General features: G+C 44.1%; 2 protein-coding genes across 6 annotated transcripts in view; one reads left to right on the plus strand and one right to left on the minus strand.

Annotated features, from left to right (window-relative positions):
- LOC115144017 (ubiquitin domain-containing protein 1) lies at positions 1-18,891 on the minus strand. Of its 2 annotated transcripts, none has more exons than XM_029684607.2 (3): positions 18,806-18,891; positions 4,605-4,832; positions 1-4,304 (listed from the first exon to the last, which is right to left on the minus strand). In XM_029684607.2, the coding sequence occupies exons 1-3, from the start codon at positions 18,825-18,827 to the stop codon at positions 3,922-3,924; spliced, it is 633 nt and encodes a 210-aa protein (XP_029540467.1). In that variant the 5' UTR covers positions 18,828-18,891; the 3' UTR covers positions 1-3,921. The 2 variants fall into 2 exon arrangements, with proteins under 2 accessions (XP_029540467.1, XP_029540465.1); XM_029684605.2 differs by lacking the exon at positions 18,806-18,891 and adding an exon at positions 16,945-17,719.
- The window catches only part of LOC115144013 (MMS19 nucleotide excision repair protein homolog), a 15,922-nt gene continuing 15,027 nt past the window's right edge, over positions 18,105-18,999 (plus strand). For 2 of the 4 annotated variants that reach the window (XM_029684596.2, XM_029684599.2), the window contains exon 1: positions 18,107-18,225. In XM_029684596.2, the coding sequence (XP_029540456.1) occupies positions 18,135-18,225 (91 nt within the window). In that variant the 5' untranslated portion in view covers positions 18,107-18,134. Of the gene's footprint in view, positions 18,226-18,999 lie in introns of all 4 variants that reach the window. The other 2 variants (XR_010459298.1, XM_029684598.2) reach the window with 2 other exon arrangements.

Consider the following 18,999-nt stretch of genomic DNA (forward strand, 5'->3'; position numbering starts at 1 on the left):
TTTATTTTTCCAATAATTTTATTTGACAGTTAAAAATAAGGTTGAAAATTAAATCTTATAAATGTACACGTCACTTGTAAAACAAGTCGTAGGCATATTTAATTATCAGAAATCTCCTAATAAATCACTTATTTTTCAAAATGACTAAATATACAGATCTTTTATACGGCTATATCCTCATTGATGACTTCATGACATCAAAAGCGCAATTAGCATGTATCTGCTTTGAGCTGTTGAGGAAGGGGGTGCCTCTCGATTCACCCCGGGGGAAAACGCTTCATTAAAATGCAATGGCTTCTTAGGATCTGAGGTTCGAGAGGAAAACAAAGCAGTCTACATTGTGTCCTTTTGTAGTCCACAAAATAACTAAAATAAATATCTGTGGCCATATGGCTTTTTACCTGCTTGCTTAAGTCCACTGTATAACGGAGTCCACCGGTGTACCATAACTAATACCATGACTATGGACACTACAGAAAGACACAAATGAAACTCCTGACCTGAACTCCAAATGATCAAACGTGTATTAGGCATACAGTACATACAAATATACTTGCACGTTCTTACTAAAACCCGAAAAAAACATAGTGTCTGATTAATTGTCTGCATAAGGGATCATATTCCTAGACAGTTGTTGAAAATGTCCAACTGCAGTGATGGGAGGTTCACAGGTCTCAGAAAAAACAACAAAGAAGTCTCTTTATTCCGCTCTCTCCTGCTCCCCTGGCCTGGATCGAACCACGGCCCTTGTGTGATGTCAATGCTCTGCGGTATCAGATTTGTCCTTACTGGCAATATCGAGCAGATCCCTCACATTGATTACAGTGAGGTTTATAATTTTTATGCCGTCTCGCGTAGGGATTTGTACCTTGATGTTAAACCGGCGTATCTTGATACAGCTCTCATACGACTACAAAATTACCATAGTTGAAGCCAACATTTGAGACACATTCTGAGAGAAGTGTAACGACCCAGCTAACAGAACATGGGCCGAGATTTTATTATTTTTTTTACAAAGAGGCTCTATTGCAAAGGTAGGTCTTATGAGCCCCAAATGATGTGCTAACCTCAGAGGCCGAGCCAATTCACAGAAAGTACATGATTATCATAGTGAGGTCATGCCATTAAAAGAAAGATGTTGCTACTTGAAAACACTTTTCTAGAAGGGACAACATTTCAAACCGAGACAAAAGCAATATGAAACTCTGGACAAGGTCAAAGAAAGTTGATTGTTCAATGACAAAGCAATCTGAACATAGCAGGCTCCTACGTGAAGTTCTGCATTTGAGAACCTTTACAATAGTCATAGCTAATGCTACGGTACACATGAAATATGGGAAGAATCAAGGTCTTAGTCTGTATTGCACATAAATACATTGTAAGTTGAGAGAAATGCATATTCAAGTTTGCATAAAATGTTCAATACATTCCCAGCACAGTATGAATCAACTGTTGAAGCTAAAATGGATGAAGTTCAAATGATGCCTACGCAGACAAAAAAATCTAAAATGATAGCGTAACCACGATGACAATAGCATGGTACAGGTCTTTCCATCTCCAGCTTAACCGTCCACCAACAAGTATGGTGTCCTATGTTGTTGTTTTTTTAGGCCACATTAAGGCTCGAGGGGAATTGAACTTCACTACCGCCTGGTTTGCTTCTTCGCGATCTGGCCGGCAGTCAAATGAGTGAGCAGCAGCAGTTTGTCGGGAACCCTCCTGCAAAGACACCCTCGCCCCTCTATCATCCCTACAGAGCAGTTAAAAGAGAAGATACTTCTAACCCCTCATACAGGGTCAGATAGTTTTCATCCCCCCCTAATGGTTAAGGTTAGGATTAGGGGTCTGGTGGTTAAGGGAAACAACTCCTACCCTCTTGCCATCCCCATGGCAGCCCAGGCTCAGAGGCATATTGGGGCAGCTACTGCTCAGAGTCAGCTTGGCCTGGCTTTTGTTTGTGTGGGAGGAAGGGGATGGATTACGGTCTGCGTGCTGAATGGACTAAGCTCTGGTCAGCTAACTTTACGCTGGGTCGGCTGGCTGGGGCTCAGAATCCGCATCGACAGCCGGATACAAGGGGATCCAAAATTAGCTTGACCACCCTGCTCGTGAGGACTATAGGTCCGTCTAGTTAGCTTGACCACCCTGCTCGTGAGGACTATAGGTCCATCTAGTTAGCTTGACCACCCTGCTCGTGAGGACTATAGGTCCATCTAGTTAGCTTGACCACCCTGCTCGTGAGGACTATAGGTCCATCTAGTTAGCTTGACCACCCTGCTCGTGAGGACTATAGGTCCGTCTAGTGAAGCCTCAGGTTATGGGGGGGCAAAGTGCTTCGAGGGAGAGAGAGAGATGGAAAAGCAAAAAGGCCAATGTGAAGGATAAAGGAGCACCTCAGGGGCAGTGAGGTGCCACCTGAGAAAGGCAAGCACATGTTGTACAATTCCATGAGTGTACAAGACGTCGGGAACACCTGCTGTTTCTGTGAGACTGACCAGGTGAACGCTATGATCCCATATTTACGGCACTTGTTAAATCCACTTCAACGTCAGTGTAGATGAAAAGGGAGGAGGCTGGTTAAAAGAAGGATTTTTTTCTTAAGCCTCGAGACAAATGAGACATGGATTGTGTATGTGTGCAATTCAGAAGGTGAATGTACAAGACAAACAATTTTAAGCGCCTTTGAACGGGGTATGGTAGTAGGTGCCAGGCGCTCCGGTTTGAGTGTGTCAAGAACTGCGACGCTGGCTAGGTTTTTCCACGCTCAACAGTTTCCTGTGTGTATCATTGGAGTCAACATGGGCCAGCATTCCTGTGGAACGCTTTGAACAACTTGTAGAGGACATGCCCCGACGAATTTAGGCTGCAAAGGGGGGTGCAACTAAATATTAGGAAGGTGTTCCTAATGTTTTGTACACTCGGTGTATATTAAAAACAGAGGCATACTCCAATCATCTTCACTATAGCTTCACATTTCACCTCAGGATTGTTATGTGGCACAGCATGAGGGCTGGGCTCTAATCATAGTCACTCTACAGTACATACAACAACAACAACAAAAAACAGGTGAGGGGGACAATATGTGGAAAACAGCCATGAAAACACCACAGTAAATTTGAACTTCAACAACTGACAAGACAAACGATCGGAAAAGGCAGCAGTATACTTAGGATTTTTTTTTTTTATAGATCTATGAAAAGATTATTCCTGATTCTAGAGAAAGAAAGCTTTAGCAGTAAAACTAGAGTTTTCCCCCTAGGATTTTGTTTTGTTTTCTTCCTTGAAGGCACACAAACTACTACGCAAATATAATCAAGTGTGCAAAAAAAGCTTATTAAAAGAATTTGAATGAGAAAAATAGTTTGTATTTCACTTGATGGTGGATCAAGGTAGGAATCTATGACGGGGGGAGGGGATGTGCTTTACAACCGATCCAAATTACTCTGCCATTTATATTGGCACTTAGTTACCGTTAGTGCAGACGCAGACCCCTTGCAAATGCCATGCAGTTCACACCTGCAGTGTCTCACATCTGAGTTGGGAGGGCAATTCTGCTGTGATTTGGGTCATTTTTGCAAGGGGAGGGAGGGTAGAGGTCTCAGTGGACAGTGTGACTCCAGAGTTAGTGTGGTGAGTGACACAGAACACCCTTCTCAGAGTGAGAGGTCTGGTCTGGCTAGATCAATCAAATCGACCAACCCTCCCACAGTGAAGTCACGCATTCAAAAATATTTCACACTCTTTAATGGTAGACATTGAAAAGCAGCACTTTGGAGTCTCTCCCTTCTGTTATTCATCTCTTATAATTCCCCAGATCACCTCTCTGTTTTAAAGAGCAGTGGTAAAGCCATTATCTGGGGTTCCTCGTATCCAGTCCGGTCTCTCCATCACCCCTCCTCTTCACCCCTACTCACCTGGGACCTAGTTAATGGGGGCTTGCGGGTTGACGATGACCTGGATGACAAAGTCCTTCTGGATCTTGGTGTCCTGCAGGCGGGTCTTGTCCGTGAGCAGCTTGCCCGAGAAGAACCAGCGCTGGTGGGCCGTGTCGATGTCCTCCTGGGCCTGCAGCTGCTTCTTCAGCTGCCCGATGGGGTCGGCCATGCTGGCGCTAAGGCGCAGGTCCTTGCCCGTGGAAAGGCGCACCTTGAGCTGGAACTCCTTCTTGGGGGCAGCGGTGGGCTCGGGGTTGTCACTGGGGTCCTCGTCGCTGCGCTCGGAGATCAGGTTGACCGGAGGGGCCAGGCAGTAAACGGGCAGCTGGTAGCAGCTACCTAGCTCGTCATAACACTCCGTCAGGGACCCTGGAACACACAAAGGAAAAACATGTTTGGGTTGTTAAATGTGTTATTTCACAACTGCACAGACAGTTGTCTTGACTCAAGCATGAATCAAAGAAACAGATTTTATTATCAGGTTGATAGTTGTCCAATCAGAGCATGGTGTAATATCGTCATTGTTCCAAACCAAATGTACCGACAGCCTATTCAGGTTTCATAATGTGCCCCCGGGGATGATAGCTTCCCCCATAACACAGTTCTGCAGTGTAATGCTGGCTCCTTCACCATGGCATGAACCAGGTCTCGTCTGTCTGTGGTCCTCACCGTGAGGCAGTGTGATGCTGGCTCCATCCACTATGGCCTGGGCCAGCTCGTGGTCGTTGCACTCCAGGGCCACAGTGGCCGCCTTCAGGGCGTCCCATATCTCCTTGCGTCCCTCGAAGGCCGGCGCCGTGTCCCAGAACTCATCCCTCTTACTGCGGAGCTGGCCCTCCGTCATGGGGTAGTCACTCTTCCACTTGGGCTTGTCCTTCTTGAGGGGCTCATTGCGACCTGCGGGGAGGAATCAACAGATGTTTTTTTGTAGTATCAACCTATAGACTATGTGCCACAATATTGTTACACAGCTTGCATTGAAACAAGTACGGTTTTAGTCACGATATGGTACAGGAACAATATGAAAATCTGCATAGTGCCCAACCCTAGTGCCGATACCCATTATAGCCTATACATTACCAGGGTTCGTTCTGAATCAAAAGTGGCTTAGGTGGTGGGCGTGGCAGGGGGCACGGCTAAATGTTCACACAGCCATGGCTAATGCAGTGTTGTTTGCTCAAACAATCTATTCACCTTGACTGTTTAGCTTTTATTTTGGTGATTGTAACATGCTCACCACACCTCTCGCGATACTTCGCGGGAGTTCCAAATAAATTGACACATTATGTTATTCAATAATTTAATCCAAACCCCTCAACGAGCGTCTGGGCACTAAAATAGAAGTTGGTTCTATTTTTTATGCTTGACGCGCTGCAAGTCCCGCCTCTCCCATCTCCTCATTGGTTTTTAGGAGCATATATCCATGAGGGTGATTGAAAGCTGAACTGAGGTCCACACACCAGTCCAGTTTATGGTGGTAATGCACCTTAAAAAGTTGGTTGCCAACCGCCATAAAGTCCACAGCAAAAGAAGACTGAAGGAGGAGAGATTACTAGAAACTAACAAGGTTTACCTTTTTATCTGTGGATTAATTGTCAGAGTAGAGGACCTTGTGCATTTCAGGTAAAATAACAGCCCAATGTTTATATCCCAGGACAAATTAGCTACCAAGAGCAAGCTAGTTAGCTAAATTGCCATGAGTGGTTTCATGCATTTCAACCTGTCCCAAATTAATATAGTTTGTTCAGAGTTTGCTTTGATATTTCAACCTACGTATCCTGATGGCGTCTGGTGTGGCTGGACAAAATCACAATACGTGCCATGGTGCACTCGCGTGCCCAGTCTAATCAGCATGTTAATTCTCAAATATTAGAATAAAAATATATAGATGATCTTTTCTACATTATGTGTTTTAGTCATTTAAGTTGATGTCATGGCAACGTTAGCTAGCTAAACTCATGCGCAGAAACACGCCATCAGGTCTAACGGTACAGGCCGTCAAATCAGAGGCAATCCTTTGATATAAAGTTGTTTCTGACCAAAACAACGTGCCAGTTTGTCACTTTCACAAGGTCGGAGTAATAACATGTTCGACTACTTAAGACATTGGCTCAAATCCAGGTTGTGCCTTTAGGAAGAATATCACTTCTCTCTGACTTCTCAAACCCCAAACCCAGGCCTGGTCTGCTTGGTATGTTTTGCAAGAGTTCCCGGAAGTCTGGCGATGTTGCCCCTCTGAGTTTACAATCTCTGTGGTTAAGTTACACATCATTGTTTTCAACATGTGTGAGTTTAGCTAGCTAACGTTGCCATGACATCGCCTACAAGTGTGAGCTGGGATTTCTATTGGAGAAGCAGTTTTTGCCCAACTGTATTGTGAAACCAGATTTTCTGCCATTGAAAGCATGTAAATTCAACAACAAAGTTTGGGGTGGGAAAAACTTTCAGTGTAAACTTAAAATGACTCTCTCCTTCACTGTAGCCAACATGAGTAAAACATTTAAACGTGTTAACCCTCGCAAGGCTGCAGGCCCAGACGGCATCCTCGGCCGAGTCCTCAGAGCATGTAGCTGCTGGTGTGTTTACAGACATATTCAATCAAACCTAAACCCAGTCTGCTGTCCCCACATGCTTCAAGAGGGCCACCATTGTTCCTGTTCCCAGAAAAGCTAAGGTAACGGAGCTAAATGGCTACTGCCCTGTAGCACTCACTTCTGTCATCATGAAGTGCTTTGAGAGACTAGTCAAGGACCATATCACCTCCATACTACCTGACACCCTAGACCCACTCCAATAGGTCCACAGACGACGCAATCGCCATTTCACTGCACACTGCCCTAACCCATCTGGACAAGCGGAATACCTATGTAAGAACGCTTTTCATTGACTACAGCTCAGCATTTAACACCATAGTACCCTCCAAAATGAAAACTCGAGACCCTGGGTCTCGACTCCGCCCTGTGCAACTTGATCCTGGACTTCCTGACGGGCCGCCCCCAGGTGGTGAGGGTAGGTAACAACATCTCCAGCCCGCTGATCCTCAACACTGGGTCCCCACAAGGGAGCGTTTTCAGCCCTGTCCTGTACTCCCTGTTCACCCACGACTGCGTGGCCATGCACGCCTCCAACTCAATCATCAAGTTTTCAGACGACACTACAGTTGTGGGCTTGATTACCAACAACGACGAGACGGCCTACAGGGAGGAGGTGAGGGCCCTCGGAGTGTGGTGTCAGGAAAATAACATCATATTCAATGTCAACAAAACAACAGAGATGATTGTGGACTTCAGGAAAAGGGAGGGAGGGAGCAACCCCCCTATCCACATCGATGGGACAGTAGTGAAGAAGGTGGAAAGTTAAGATCCTCGGCGTACACATCCCGGACAAACTGAAAGGGTCCACCCACACAGACAGCGTGGTGAAGAATGCGCAGCAGCGCCTCTTCAACCTCATGAGGCTGAAGAAATTCGGCTCCTCACCAAAAACACTCAAAACCTTTACAGATGCATTATCGAGAGCATCCTGTCGGGCTGTATCACCGCCTGGTACGGCAGCTGCTCCACCCATAACCATAAGGCTCTCCAGAGGGTAGTGAGGTCTGCAAGGCATCACCGGGTGCAAACTACCTGCCCTCCAGGACACCTACACCACCCGATGTCACAGGCAGGCCAAAAAGATCATCAAGGACAACAACCACCCGAGCCACTGCCTAAACCAAACAGTTTAAGAGGATCTGTAGAGAAGAATGGGAAAAACTACCCAAATACAGGTGTGCCCAAGCTTGTAGCGTCATACCCAATAAGACTGGAGGCTGTAATCGCTGCCAAAAGGTAAAGGGTCTGAATACTTACGTAAATGTGAAATCAGTTTTTATTTGTAATAAAACCTGTTTTTGCTTTGTCATTATGGGGTATTGTGTGTTGTATTGGGGGCTCCCGAGTGGCACAGTAGTCTACGACACTACATCTCATTGCAAGAGGCGTCACTGCAGTACCTGGTTTGAATCCAGGCTGCATCACATCCGGACGTGATTGGGAGTCCCATAGGGTAGCGCACAATTGGCCCAGCGTCATCTGGGTTTGGCAGTCATAAGAATTTGTTCTAACTGATTTGCCTAGTTAAATAAAAGGTTAAACAAAATAAAAATACCCAAAAATATATATATATAAAAAAGGGAAAAATAATTTAATAAATTTTAGTACAGGGCTGTAATGTAACAAAATGTGGAAAAAGGGTTAAGTCACAGGGTCTGAATACTTTCCAAATGCACTGCATGTCTGGCCTGTCAAGTGTCGATGGTTCTGGAAGACATGAAAGGGCAAGGGGTGTCCCACATCACCTCTGCAAAGGCTGCAATCCAGGCACTTTTCACTTCCTTCAACTGTTGGCTTGCAAGCACTTTCTATAACACATTTTCAAGTAGAACGGACTACACAGTAGATAGGTAACAAGACTTCAATACCAGCAGCCATTGATTTGATAAAGCCATTCATATTTATACAAAAACCTTTTGATTTTCGATGCAAGGTGAATAATAACCTAGTAAAATAATGTTTGAGGGGGCTTAAACAATGGGGGGGGGCATTACCATGTGGAAAGAGAGCAAGAAATGTTGTGGTGTCAATGCCTGGTATATCATAACATTATAATAGGATATTCAATAGCCTCCGTACAATAAGGTCAAAAATAATACCACATTGCTAGGTGTACCAGACACATGAAAAGGCTAGAGTCCTTAAAACTGCCCTACAAAGATACTCAGGAAGCTGATAGACATGACCTTGTTCTGGCTATGCCACAGCCTGCCGTGGCAGCGTTAGATATTCCATGAGGACTAATACACCTATAATCCATTCCTCACCAACATAATAACAAAGTCCTCCCCTCTTTGCCAGAACCAGGGCAGAAAAGGGAGCCATAAAACATCTCCTGCACATCGATCATTCCAGTGTTAAATTGCTATATTGTAATTTACTTCGCCGCCATGGCCTATTTATTGCCTTACCTCCCTTATCCTACCTCATTTGCACACACTGTATAGACCTTTTCTACTGTATGTTTGTTTTACTCCATGTGTAACTCTGTGTTGTTGCATGTGTCGCACTGCTTTGCTTTATTCTTGGCCAGGTCACAGTTGTAAATCAGAGCTTGTTCTCAACTAGCCTACCTGGTTAAATAAAAGGTGAATTTTTTTTTAACTCATTTGCACATTTGCATGCGAGAGCAAAGGAGGCATTCCGAGCATACAGTGGAGTTGAATGCCTGAATATTTCCCTTTCTGTGCCATTCCCGGTCCAGATATTGTTTGGCACCCTCGGCGTTGCACCGGGTACACAAAGTATGGGAGTTGTGCATTCCTATTCCCCAAACGTCTCACTTGGCACTGATACAACAGTTAACAAGATATTTACGGAGTGTTTGGGCCTGCCCGTCTGGAGAATCTCTCTCTACATTGCTGCCCCCCCCCCCCCCCAAACACACACCCACCCTATCAATGTTTATAATTAGGGCATGCAGACAGTACCGCACATGTACATCTGAAACATTAGCCGTGCTTAGCACTGCACACCTCGCGGGGCAGCCCTGTCAGGAAAACACTTTTCAGCACCAGGCTGGCCCAGCATACAGAGCTTCTAAAGTGCATCCTGTCTCGGTCTGTAACACATAACTTAAAGAAGAGACTGCTTAATTGGACTCCGGCAGACAGCTGACAAGTGGCTCTCAGAATGGCAGAGAGGAGGGTCCCCAGTCTCTCAGGACATTGTGCCAAACTGAACAGCTGGGTTGTAGTCGGCACCGAAGCGTGGCTTCGGCAGACTGCCGCAGGTACTAAATAGGCCTAAGCCAGGTTAGCTTGCTTTCAAAGAAAGGAGAATACGAAGCCGACGATTGTGGTCCTAAAATGACCATCTAGAGGTCTTGCTGGTCTTCAATGTCAAGTAGGCGAACTAAGGGCAGCAAGGAGGGGCAACAAAGACCGTTGCCAAGTATCTAAAAGGTTGTCTTTCCTCCAAACAAATTATTTATAGTGCAGGCAGCTTACAAGGAGTAACTAAATCGGGGGGGACACGCTGTAGGATTTGTAGGGCGTGTAACGTTGGGTCTTCCTACTAGCACTCAGGCAGGGTGGTGGACAAGTCTACAAGAGCTGTTGGATTAGGCAGCACACAGGACCAAGACACACAGCTGTGTGTGTGTAACACTATGATGACGTAAGGGACACGGTACATGTTCAACTCAACATACAGGCTAAAAAGTCTTGGAAAAAAAGACCGGAAGACTTAACAGTCATCATATACAGAGCCTTCAGAAAGTATTTACGCCCCTTGACTTTCCCCACAATTTGTTGTGCTACATCCTGAATTTCACATGGATCAAATTTAAGTTTTTGGTCACTGGCCTACACATGTCAAAGTGGAGTCAATAAGTATTATGGCAAGCATAAACAAGTTCAGGAGTAAAAATGTGCTTAACAAGCCACAAGTTGAATGGCTGTGATAGGAGGAAATGGAAGATGGCGCAACAGCATTGTAGTTACACCACAATACTAAGTCAATTGACAGAGTGAAAAGGAAGCCTGTACAGAATTTGAATAAATATTCCAAAACATGCATCCTGTTTGCAACAAGGCACTAAAGTATACTGCAAAAAAGTGTGGCAAAGCAATTAAACTTTGTCCTGAATACAAAGTGTTATGTTTGGGGCAAATCCAATACATTACCGAGTACTACTTGCCATATTTTCAAGCATGGTGGTGGCTGCACATTGTTCTGGGCAATGTTGCTTTGAAGCTGCGTACGTGTGCTTCTCCCCTCAGACTGCCATCCAGAAGAAATATTAACCAGCGCAGAGAAGCACACGACTGAACAACTCAACTTAGAGTTTTCCCCTTTAGTTACCACCATCAACATTTTGCTCTACTGTGGGAATTGTGCTAGAGTTAATGCAATATTAGCCACTTTCAATGTAACATACCGAAAAACAAAAATGAACTTTGCAAGAGTATTCTAAACTAACGGTGCAAGAGATTCTTGTAGACAGAGCGCATTGGATTAGGATTCTATTGCATTGACAGGCATAAATCAGGCCTGTACTCTACATAGACCGGTATGCCATAACCAATTAGAGCTGCAGTAGGCCTATATGCAAATAGCCATCGCTATATATGGGTCTGTGCAATTCACTTTGAACTGCGTTTACAGCATGAGTGGTTGCGAGTTCATGCGCATGTTTTGAGATCAGTGACATGTAGCAAACTGTGCACATTTGATCATTTTCTTTGCTAGTTAGTGAGTTATTATCCCAGTTCTAGCTCATTTCTAGTTAACAATGGGGCAGTGGTTGCTTCCTACAAGAGCACAAAATGTGTGCATTTCTAGCTCTTTAAAAAGCAAGTCAGGTAAAGAGCTTTTTTTTAATGTCTTAAAGGGGCAGTGTATTTTGAGACGGTCTTGAATTAGGTAAGTGGCCAATAGGCAGAGGGTAGCACAATTATTCTGATTGTCTAATAATGGGGTAAGGGAATAATGCATTTTACTTTGTAAAATGGTTTCTTGCATCAAACATTTTCAGTCACCTTGTCTGAAGGACACGTGGATACACAGATTGTCAGGCCCTGCATGTTTTTTTCTCTGTCTCATGGAATGTAGGCCTACATTGAATACCACACATTTACTGGTACTGTTGCCTGAATGATAGAACAGCTATTTCCATGTTAAAATGTCACGGGATTCATTTTTCTCCATTGTTTTTGATGGTAAGCCACCCAGGCCAACATTATGATCAAATAGCCACAGTATCCTACTTACTTGGCCACTGTTAAAAGTAACTTAAAGCGGGTACAGCCTCAGCGTTCACAGTAAACACACGCCTGAAGTTGCACAGAATTCTGCTCTCAGCAGACCTGAAATTTGCTCAGTGCAGAATTTTTTTCTGAGGGAACATTAGTTATGGGTATGCTTGTAATCGTTAAGGAATGGAGTTTTTCCAGGATAATAAAAAAGAGAAAGCTAAGCACATGAAAAATCCTAGAGGAAAACAGTGTTCAGTCTGCTTTCCATCACACACTGGGAGATTTCCGCTGGATAATAAACTAAAACACAAGGACAAATCTACACGAGTTGCTTACCCAGAAGACGGGGAATGTTCCTGAGTGGCCGAGTTACAGTTTGGACTTCAATCTGCTTGAAAATATATGGCAAGACTGGAAAAATGGTTGTCTAGCAATGATAAACAACCAAATTTGACAGCCCTTGAAGAACTTATAAGATATTATACAATCCAGGTGTGCAAAGCTCTTAGACTTACCCAGAACGACGCACGGCTGTAACCGCTGCCAAAGGTGATTCTAACATGTATTGACTCCGGGGTGTGAATGAGATATTTCAATCGTGTTTTCACTTTGTCATTATGGGGTATTGTGTGTAGATGGGCAAGGTCAAAAAAACACATTTAATCCATTCTGAATTCAGGCTGTAACAACAAAATGTGGAACAAGTTAAGAGGTATGAATACTTTCTGAAGGCACTGTAGCCTAGACTAGGCCTTTGGAAAAAGTCTATAGACTAGGCTAATGTGTAGTCTTGATTAGCAGTTAACTGATTTGGCAACACAATCCAGCAAATAGTTCACAAATTTTTATGGCCCATTTGCAGGTGTGCGGATGAGAGCATCTCCTCTGGCCACCCATCGTGAATCAGTGTTGCCAAAGCATTGGAGACACATTGCAGCCACATGACGCAATAAACAGGGTGTGCTCCTCATGTGGGGCTTGTAAAAGTTGTTCAATGGGTTGAGGTTATGATGGGGCAGATAACGCCACACTTGGGTGTTGGTGAAATGCATTTTACAGACATGGTTGCATTACAGAACATAACTTTTCAGGACATGAAGAAATAGCCCACCGCTACAGGCTGTTAAAAAGCATGATCTTGGGTGCAAATTAATAAGTTACAATCATAGCTCCCCCCCTCCCCGGATGCTACTAAATACAGGGTGGATTTCTGTGCCTGGAGACCTACAGCCTGCTTTCACCTCTGCAATGTCAACATTGAAGTAGGTCAATTTCAGCCCTGAACCAACAGAGCTGAAAAGCATATCCGCAAGACTAGGAAGTATCCCTTTCACATACAGTACTGCCATATAGGAATAAATTATATGAAAGTCAAAACCGTTTCAAGTAGAAACACAGCCCCAGTGACTGGATCATCTTCACCACCCGATGAAGGGCCTTGCAGTCGTGGACGGCACTTTCCCATACCAGGCTGTGATGCAACCCATCGGGATTCTCTCGATGGTGCAGCGGTAGTATATGGAAGAGGACCCGGGGTGGCATGCCAGATTTCTTCAGCCGCCTTAGGAAGTAGAGGCGCTGTTACACCCTCTTGACAAGAGTGGTGGCGTTGGTCCATGGTCTGTGACGTAGATGCAGAGAAACTTAATCTACTGCAGTCCCGTTGATGTGGACCGAGGAGAGTTCCCTCCTCTGCTTCCTGAAGTTAACAATCAAGTCTTTTGTTCTGCTGACATTGGAGGAAGAGGTTTCTGTCCCACAATGCCAGTTCTCTTACCTCCTCCCTATAGACTGACTCGTTGTTGGTTATCAGGCCGACAATCGTGGTTTCTTCAGCAAACTTGGGAGTTGGTGTCATGCAAAGCCACGCAGTCATGGGTGAACGGGAGAGGGCAGAGGACACCCCCCTGGGGGGCCCATGTGTTAGAGTCAGTGTGAAGGAAGTGTTGTTGCCAATCCTCGCAGCCTGTGGTCTGCCTTTCAGGAAGTCCTTGGAGGGAACAATAGTGTTGAATGCTGAACTGTAGTCAATGAACAGCATTCTCACATAGGTGTTCATCTTGTCCAGACGTGTTTGGGCCGTGTGAACAGCGATGGAAATGGCATCTTCCGTGGATCTGTTGAAGCAGTAGGCAAATTGGGGTGGGTCCAGTGTGCCTGGCATGCTGACCATGACCATCCCTGTTATTATCTATGCAGAGTCATTTTAATAACTCTACCTACATGTACATATTACCTCGACTAACAGGTACCCCCTGTATATAGCCTCGCTCTTTAGGTATTTTCTTAAAACTGCATTGTTGGTTAAGTAAACACTTCACTGTAAGGTCTACACCCGTTGTATTCGGAGCATGTGACAAACAACATGTTATTTGATTTGACCAGCCTCCCGAAGCACTTCATGGCGACAAGGGTGCATGCGCGGGGCGATAGTAATTTGCCCATGTCACCTCGGTTTTCTTGGGAAAAGGGATGATTGTGGTCTCCTTGAAGAGAGTGGGGACTACAACCTGGTACAGGTTGAAGATGTCTGAGAAGATGCCCGCCTGTCAGCACACACGCTGGGGACGCAGCAAGGGTTGCCATCTGAGCCAGTGGCTTTGTGAGAAATTCTGTGAATACTCACATCAGCCTCGAAGAGCGAAAGCGCCTGGTCATCCGGAACAGCGAGAGCCTTTCTGGATGGCTCAGTATCGTCTGCCTTAAAGCAAGCATAGAATGTGTTAAGCTCGTCTGGGAGGGAGGCGTCAGTGGGAATCACACAGCTGGATTTGCCTTTGTAGCCGGTGATAGCCTGTTGTCCTTGCCACATGCATCGCAAGTCAGTTGTTGAACATCGATTCAAGTTAGAGTTTGTATGGCCTTTTTGCGTCCTTAAAGGATTTCCAGAGCTCATACCTGCTTGCCTTGTACGGGTCGCACACCACCGAGCCAAAGTTCTTTCTGCTGACATTGAATACTGCAGTACGGGCTCTCATCGTGCTACGGATTGGTCTGTTGATCCAGGGTATGTCTGGATTGTTATTTTGGTTACATCAACACATTTCCTAATGAAGCCTGTGACTGACGATGCACATTGAATGTACAAAATACTAGGAACACCTACTCCTTCCATGACAGACTGACCAGGTGAATGCTATGATCCTTTATGGATGTCACTCGTTAAATCCACTTCAAAAATCTGTGTAGATGAAGGGGAGGAGACCGGTTTAAGATACATTTTTAAGCCTTGAGACATGGATTGTGCCTTTGAACGGGGTATGGTAGATGCCAGACGCACCAGTTTGAGTGTGTCAATAACTGCAACGCTGCTGGGTTTTTCAAGCTCAACAGTTTCCTGTGTGTATCAAGAATGGTCTACCACCCAAAGGACATCCAGCCAACTTGACACAACTGTGGGAAGCATTGGTGTCAACATGGGCCAGCATCCCTTTGGAACATTTGACACCTTGCAGTCCATGCAGAACAAACTGAGGATGTTGAGGGCAAAGGTGGTGCAATGCTATTTATTTATTGAACCTTTATTTAACTAGGCAAGTCAGTTAAGAACAAATTCTGAGATTAAAAAATAAAAAATATAGGACAAAACACACATCCCGACAAGAGAGACAACACTACATAAAGAGACACCTAAGACAACAACATAGCAAGGCAGCAACACATGACGACACAGCATGGTAGCAGCACAAAACATGGTACAAACATTATTGCGCAGTCAACAGCACGAAGGTCAAGAAGATAGAGACAACAATACATCACACAAAGCAGCCACAACTGTCAGTAAGAGTGTCCATGATTGAGTCATTGAATGAAGAGATAAAACTGTCTAGTTTGAGTGTTTGTTGCTGCTCGTTCCTAGCTAGCTGCAGCGAACTGAAAAGAGGAGCGAACCAGGGATCTGTTTACTTTGGGGACCTTTAACAGAATGTGACTGGCAGAACGGGTGTTGTATGTGGAGGATGATGGCTGCAGTAGATATTTCAGATAGGGGGGGTGAGACCTAAGAGTGTTTTATAAATAAGCATCAACCAGTGGGTCTTGCGACGGGTATACAGAGATGACCAGTTTACAGAGTATAGTGCAGTGATGATTCCTATAAGGAGCATTGGTGGCAAATCTGATGGCTGAATGGTAAAGAACATCTAGCCGCTCGAGAGCACCCTTACCTGCCAATCTATAAATGATGTCTGCATAATCTAGCATGGGTAGGATGCTTATCTGAATCAGGGTTAGTTTGGCAGCTGGGGTGAAAAAGGAGCGATTACGATAGAGGAAACCAAGTCTAGATTTAACTTTAGCCTGCAGCTTTGATATGTGCTCAGAGAAGGACAGTGTACCGTCAAGCCATACTCCCAAGTACTTGTATGAGGTGACTACCTCTAGCTCTAAAGTAGTAATCACACCTGTGGGGAGAGGGGAACAGGGAAATGGTTCCCTGGCGTTTTGATGACCATGTAACTCTTTCGGACAAGGTGACTTATCAATATATTCGGCTATATTTACTCTCAGATTCAAAAATGCAAATTAGCATCAAAGTAGACATCATGCAAGATTACAAATGCCTGCAAGCTCCTGCACGTCATCTCTAGCTAAACACCTTTGCTAAAAGGCATTGTTTCGATTTTAAAACTTGCACAAGACAGCTTGCAGAATTGTAAATTTAAAGAAATGTTGCCAATTTAATAATTACTAAATGTAGCTAACATTAGATAGTTAATCCCAGCCTCAATTTGGCAGTTTCGTTCAGATCATCATAGTATTTGTAGTTCTTTATGATAACAGTTGCAAATATGGCTGTCTTTCTTGGGGGGGTAAATACAGTTGAATATATTAACAAGTCACCTTGTCCTAGAGAGATTTACAAGGTTAGCAAAACGTCAAGCCAGGTTAAGCCTACAAGAAGCACAGTCCTTATTTTAGCTATGCGTTTCTAAAATCCACTATGGGAAAAATATATGGTGGAAAAACGATTGGAAACATTTCATTGTTTGCCCGCTAGGTTTTAAGACTCATGTGGTACTATTGGGTATGCACTACACTTGAGAACCTAAGGAGAAACTCCTATTGACCAGTATTATTGCACTGGACCGGGGAATTAGTAATTACATGGGTATGGCACTACAATGCACGATCTGGTAAACACTTACCATGCAATGTAATGAACTTGGTTTGTATTCGACGCACTCGAGATAACCAAACGAATACTCGTTAACTTACCTCCACGTTTTCGGTGTGTCCTTCCACCGCTCCTGGATGAACCGTGGCCCTGTGTGTCCTCGCGTTCTCTCCCAACACATCCTCCCATGATTTGTATCAGATGGTTAACTATGTCGGGGCCCCATCATTAACCAACCGCTAGCTGGTTCCAAAACAAATATATACAGATCCACTGTACAAAATTAACGAGGTCAAGTTGATTATCTTGATAGATGAATCCACCGAGTAACGGAGGTAAAGTGCACGCTGGTCGAACAACTAGCTAACAAGCACGGAAGCTAGCTAGCTAACAAGCTCAATAGTACGCTAGCTATCTCCGTTTTATTATTGTTTGATGTGATCCAACGTTTCAAAAGCAGTAGTCACGTGCAGAATGTCTAGCCAGCTAAATTGGATAAAAGTGTCAACAATCATTGATTGCGTTATAGTTCAACGCTAGACATTCCTCTATAAATACAAATTTAGACAGGTTCACTTTCTTTGTAGCCAACAGTTAAGCAACTTTCTTGCTAGCTAATAAATTAGTAAGCAGAATTCTATGCACTAGCGACCGGGTACACATATAGCTAACTAACTTAGATAAAACAATTGATTGTGTATATGGAGAATTTCCAACCCTTCTCATTTTTGTCAGCCTGGTTTTAAATCCCCCTTCCCTTTCTGGTGCAGATAGAAACACTAACTTTTTACGCCTGCGCGTTCTCGGGGGGAAGGGAGTCAAACGATTGAAAGTTTGTTTTTAAATGTTATTTTATGTTTCTTCAGAGAAAATATAATTGTAATGATGCTCTATGTTTTTTTTGATGCTCTATGTTTTTTGTTATTGTATTGTAATTCGAAATTGTATTTAAAAAAAAAAAAAATCATATTGAAAGTCCACAACCTTGCTAAAAATGTACTTTTAGCAGATGCATGGGCCAAGTAATTAAATACAATATAATATTTACAACATACAAAGTTGTCTTTGAAATATGCACTTGGCCACTTCCACAACAAACAAATGGTGTATTATTTGGTTCGTAAAATATCTAGCTACAGCTGTATTACCCTGCAAAAAAATGGAATTGTACCTTTATGCATGTCGTTAAAAATCATACGACGTTATAACGTTTTTTTGTTATGACCCTGATCTCAGGGTAACCGCAACAACTTTCCACGCATGCGCACTTCAGTTTGAACCAAGGCTGTTCATGATGGCTGCGGATAGTGCCTTGCTATTGGGCTTGGTAGAAGAATTCGTGTTGGGACAACAGGACCGCAAGGCGGTAGACACCGCAACAGGTAGCTGCCAAAAGTATTCAAGTCACCTTTCTCTGATACGGCTTTTGAGATAAAAACCAATGAATGACACAAATCGCGTGTGACTGATGTCTGGCAAAGATGCTAGCTAGCAGCAGGCTATCACAAGTCTAAGCTACATCCTGTGTTCAACCGCACGCTATAGAAATAACCGACAAAAAAGTTGGCCTGTTCAGTTTTTTTGGCACGTATACAACCTGGCGATCAATGTCTCTTAATTCAAAGGAATGTATTGACCGCTGTTCTTGGCCATAACCTGAATGGTTTTTAACTAGCCAGCAGATCTGACCTGTTTGCTACAGCTGCACTAGGGTTGAACAGCATTTATGTGAATATTAAGACAGCTGAGTCAGCGCAATATTGCTCTAAAAATGTACGTTAATCCAGTAATGAGAAGTGCGTTGTACTCCGAATTGTCCCCTCTTTTACACCAAGCAGATTGTAGGACTGTTAAAAAAAGTAGTTACATCTTCTCTGTGTACCTTTTGTGATAATGGGACAATTCGGATTTAGATGCATTTGTAATCCCTGGATTGAGGTACATTTTCCGAGAGAAACTCACATAGGCTCCGTGGTATCTTCATTTACACAGGAGGAATTCTGTCCGACCCAAGTGCCGCTGTAAACAAGCGGGTCGGGTTTGCTGGCAAGCTAGGTAACTAGCTAGCTCGATCTGAAAAGGATATTTCACAACGCATTAGACTCTGGAACTACTTTCCTGTCCCCTAAAGTGTCTGCATGATGTATCCTACTGAC

Source organism: Oncorhynchus nerka, linkage group LG16 (genome assembly GCF_034236695.1).
Source record: "Oncorhynchus nerka isolate Pitt River linkage group LG16, Oner_Uvic_2.0, whole genome shotgun sequence".
Classification (NCBI taxonomy): Eukaryota; Metazoa; Chordata; class Actinopteri; order Salmoniformes; family Salmonidae; genus Oncorhynchus; species Oncorhynchus nerka.